Raw genomic sequence first — 4,663 nt, forward strand, 5'->3', positions numbered from 1 at the left:
AGACATCAGCTAAAAGTCAACCAACTCGAAACTACTACTATGCAAAACTATTAATAGCAAAATCAAACTGTAGCTTCTGTAATCAGTGGTAAACTACCTGGGATAGATTTTACTTTGAAATTCACAGAAACTAAAAATTTAAAAAAGTGATGTACATATGGCACTAAAGTTCATTGTAGAATCCACCGTTCCATATCTACACAGAAAAATAGATACGTATTTTCTCAAGCTAAAGAAATGTCAAAGCTTTTCATACATAAAACCAACAAAAATTTAATAAGTTTATTACAATTTACTACAAAAAATCAATATAGAATTCTCAAATAAAAATTTCTGTGTGGATAAAAATATAAATAAGAAATTAGATTCTTAATGATTATGTAACTAGAGACTGTGATGTCAGATGGATAGTGACAAAGTGGTATACATTCCCTCTGCAGAAACATACATTTCATATACATGTTTCAATACTCTCTATTCAAGTTATTCTCTTATCTGGATTGTATTGAAAACTCACTAAAATTTTCTATCTGTAACACAACAAATTTGTTTCAAAGCCCAAAATTCCTCCACTGGACTAAAACATTCAGTTTTGAGAAGAGAAATTCTACCAGGATAGGAATTTAAGCATATAGAGGACTAACTGTAATCCTAATAAAACAAACTAACAAAAAATCTATTGTCTTCAAGTTGATACCCACTCATGGCAACCTCATGTGTTACTAAGGAGAATTTTTCCACAGGGTTTTTTGGCTGTAATCTTTATGGAAGTGATTTGCTAGGCCTTTCTTCTGTAGTGCTACTGAGTAGATTTGAATGTAAATCTTAGGGTAATAGGGGAGCAACACCAGAAATCAACATGAAGGAGGATAGAAAAAATACCAGATCAAAACCACAAGTGGTTCTAGTTATCCAAGAGAGGTAGAGAGATAGTAGTGAAAAATCTAAAGTAACTGGCCTTGGCATATCTGTTTGTACCTGCTTTTGTCTCAACACTAACTGACTCAGCACTAACCAGCGTATGTGTTCATTTTACCCAGTTTCCTGAAGAAAGTAGCACTTATTCCCCAAGTTAAGTTTCTATGAAGTTCACAGTAAGACCATTATATGCTTTCTCGAATTATGCTTGGTCAATGCAAACTATGAAGAAGGATTTGAAATTTCCATTTATCTTTGGTCTTCTGAGATCAGTTTTTCTTCCATATCTTCCTCATGGCATTTTTCACCTCAGCATTTCTCAGTGTATAAATCAGACGGTTAAGTAAAGGTGTTCCAATTGTATAAAACACAGTTATCATTTTATCCATGGGGAAGGTGGTTGCAGGGCGTGTGTATATAAACATACAAGGAACAAAGAACAAGATGACTACAATGATATGGGAGATGCAGGTGGAAAGGGCTTTTTTCCTCCCTTCAGCGCTGTGGTTTCTCAGAGAATGCAAGATGATAACATAGGAGAACATCAGCATGACAAAACTCATTATGCAAAGGGCCCCACTATTGGACACCAGTAGCAGGTTGGTCACATAGGTGTCTGTACAGGCAAGTTGCAACAAGGGGTGCAAGTCACATAAATAGTGATCAGTCACATTGGGACCACAGAAAGGTAAACGCAAGGTCAGGAAAATCTGAACTGAAGAATGCACACAGGACGCTACCCAGGCTAGAGCTACCAACACACTGCAGACCCGCCGGTTCATGATGCTCATGTAGTGCAGGGGTTTACAGATGGCCACATAGCGGTCAACGGCCATCAGGATAAGGATCAAGATCTCCATGCAGCCAAAGAAATGAAATGAAAAGATCTGGATAATGCACTCACTAAAAGAGATAGTGATGGTCTTCTGAAGGATATCCACAACCATTCTAGGGGCTATGGCAGTACAGAAGCAGGTATCAGATAACGATAAGTAGAAGAGGAAAAAGTACATTGGACTCCCAAGTGCCCGACTGGTCTTTATGGTGATGATAATCAATGAGTTACCCAACAATGTCCCTAAGTAGGAAAGCAAGAAAATGACAAACACTATTTTCTTTTTAACAGGATCTTGCGTCAACCCAAGCAGAATGAACTCAGTCACATTATTATTCAGCAGCATGATTTCATGAATGAGGAGAAGGCACAAGTGTGAAACGGTTCATCTGAAAAAAATTAAAAAATACAGGAATTAATGTATGGTGCTGTGCAACAGTGTGAAATGTCTTATGCAAATTAATTTGTGGTGCTATGTGATGTTATGGGATATTTTAAGTAAAAAAAAAAAATTTCCTCATCAGGGACATTCTAGCTGTTGTCTTAATGAGTCACTTCAACTCTTTGTCCCTCAATTTTTAATGACCACTTCATAGGGTCATTTTAAATGTCAAATAAGTTAGGAAGGATACTTCCTAAATCACCCTTAAACTGCAACTTCTTGTTAATTTGACATATTTCTGCTCTTATTAATTTGATTTATTTGATAAATAAAAAATCAGCAGATATGATTCCAATATACTATTTACTTAATAGTTTTCACATTCGGTGGACCTTGGGACCCATCCTTTGAAGTGTTGGTTTATCAGGCAGCGTTTAGGATATATTTGTCTTTTTTGAATTTAATGTTATAAATATAAAGTCACACACTGTTCCTGTCCATATAATGTCTTATTTCTTCATATATTTATGTATTGCATATTTGTGATACACACATATATAAATGTATTTTACTTATAGATATATAGTAACCAAACAAACAAAAACATTGCCACAAGGTAGATTCTACTCATGGAGACCACATGTGTTACAGAGCAGAACTGCTCCATGGGTTTTTTTTTTTTTTTTGGAGATAATTTTTATGGAAACATCACCAGGGCTTTCTTCCTTGATGGTGGTGAGTAGGTTTGAATCCTAAATCTTCAGTTTACTAGTTGAGTACAAACCATTTACACCACCCATGGACCAACAAATATAAATATATATATATATATATATATATATATATATATATATATATATAAAACCCAGTAATTACTGAACACTCATTTCCAGATATTGCAGCTTGAAAAAGGGAGCAAGAAACACTTATTTACCCCATCCTGTGGAGCCAGTTCCGGACATAGCAACCCTATAAACACCGCCTTTTAAATAATCTGCTTTTACCTCAAACACCTTAATGATATTCAGTACTTGATATATTTTAAAAAATATAAAAGAATGTTCTTTGATAATTTGCAATAAGATATCTAGTTGCCCCGATGGTACATGGTTAAAGCACTCCTCTGATACCCAAAAGATTGGTGTTTCAAATCCACTAGCCACTCCATGGGGGAAAGATGTGGTAGTCAGCTTCCATAAAGATTCACAGCCTTGGATACCCTATGGGCCAGTTCTCCTCTGTCTTATAAAGTTACTATGAGTTGGAATTGACTCAATGGCAGTGAGTTTGGAATAAGGTATCTCAAATATCTCTATTTCTATTTTTTACTTCCAATTTCTGAAAAGCTGAAAAGCACCTCTTAGAGCACTCAAAGTCCCTGAGGTTACATTTTGAAATTACAAAGGGAAGATGATTGCTTGATAGTTCATGCTTCACAATAGAGGTTTTCTGCTTAAACATTTTAGATCGGGGGCAGTAGGAGTGGGGGTGTCACCAGACACACCAGGCACCTGGTATAGAATCAGATGGTCAACAAACACAAGTATAAATATTGGAAAAAATTTCTATGTTTTAGTTGACGTTTCTTATTAATGTGATATAATGGACTGCCCCCATAGAGTTTCCAAGGAGCGCCTGGCAGATTCAAACTGCCGAACTTTTGGTTAGCAGCTGTAGCACTTAACCACTACGCCACCAGGGTTTCCACATAGGTAGGTAGGTAGGTACTATCATGATCACTGTATGGGTATCTAGTTCCTCATCAGTAAACAAGGAAGTGTAGTCTTCAAGAAATCTTCCAGCCACTAAGAATTAATCTTTATTAATCAAGAGCTTTACTAAGTCAATTATTAACCAAAATTATCAATTAATATTTTCATCATTTCCTTACTATTTTTTATTCTACTTATTGCTTATAACATTCAATCATTTGACAATGTTTCCAAATGAACATAGCTTTTTAGCGTTGCCATTCTATCCGAAGTGGAGTAAAAAGCCTTCCACAATTTCCCTTAGCCTCTTGTTCCCGCATCAAACAGACCCAAGTTAGGAGCCAGGATTTCAAGAGAGCATTCCCTTGGTCAGCTTTCCATTAGAACAAGTCTCTTTACTTTGACTTGTAAACTAATAAACATTCCAAATTGTGGCCAAAATTAGAAGAATCTAAAGATTATAAATATGCTTAACAACCGGGTATATTTTCTGAGTATTCATGGAAAAATATCATTTTAAGAGTAGATTCTATGGATATTGAAACAGACAGCTTTAAATGGATTTAGCTATCCAAAAAAAGAAAGGAAAGGAGAAGAGAAGAAAAGGAAAGAGAATGGATGGGAAAAAAAGGGAAGAAACTCACATTTATGGTGTCTGTCAATTCCAATCAATATCTGAAGGGATATTCTTGAGTTTCTGAACTCACGACAGCATACAGAAAAAAAAAAAAAAATCCCTTTTAAAAAATAACAGTGAAAAATCTTCATGCTTGATATCTAGATGTGAAATTATATTTAAAATGAGTATGTCAAAAT

At 35.3% G+C, this 4,663-nt stretch overlaps 1 protein-coding gene across 1 annotated transcript; it reads right to left on the reverse strand.

Moving 5' to 3' along the window:
- Window positions 1-1,031: 1,031 nt before the first annotated feature.
- Window positions 1,032-2,099, reverse strand: LOC135228431 (olfactory receptor 4C16-like). Its single transcript, XM_064274208.1, has one exon. The coding sequence runs from the start codon at window positions 2,097-2,099 to the stop codon at window positions 1,188-1,190; it is 912 nt and encodes a 303-aa protein (XP_064130278.1). The 3' UTR covers window positions 1,032-1,187.
- Window positions 2,100-4,663: the final 2,564 nt, after the last annotated feature.

The sequence above is a fragment of the Loxodonta africana genome, chromosome 22, assembly GCF_030014295.1.
Source record: "Loxodonta africana isolate mLoxAfr1 chromosome 22, mLoxAfr1.hap2, whole genome shotgun sequence".
Lineage (NCBI taxonomy): Eukaryota > Metazoa > Chordata > Mammalia > Proboscidea > Elephantidae > Loxodonta > Loxodonta africana.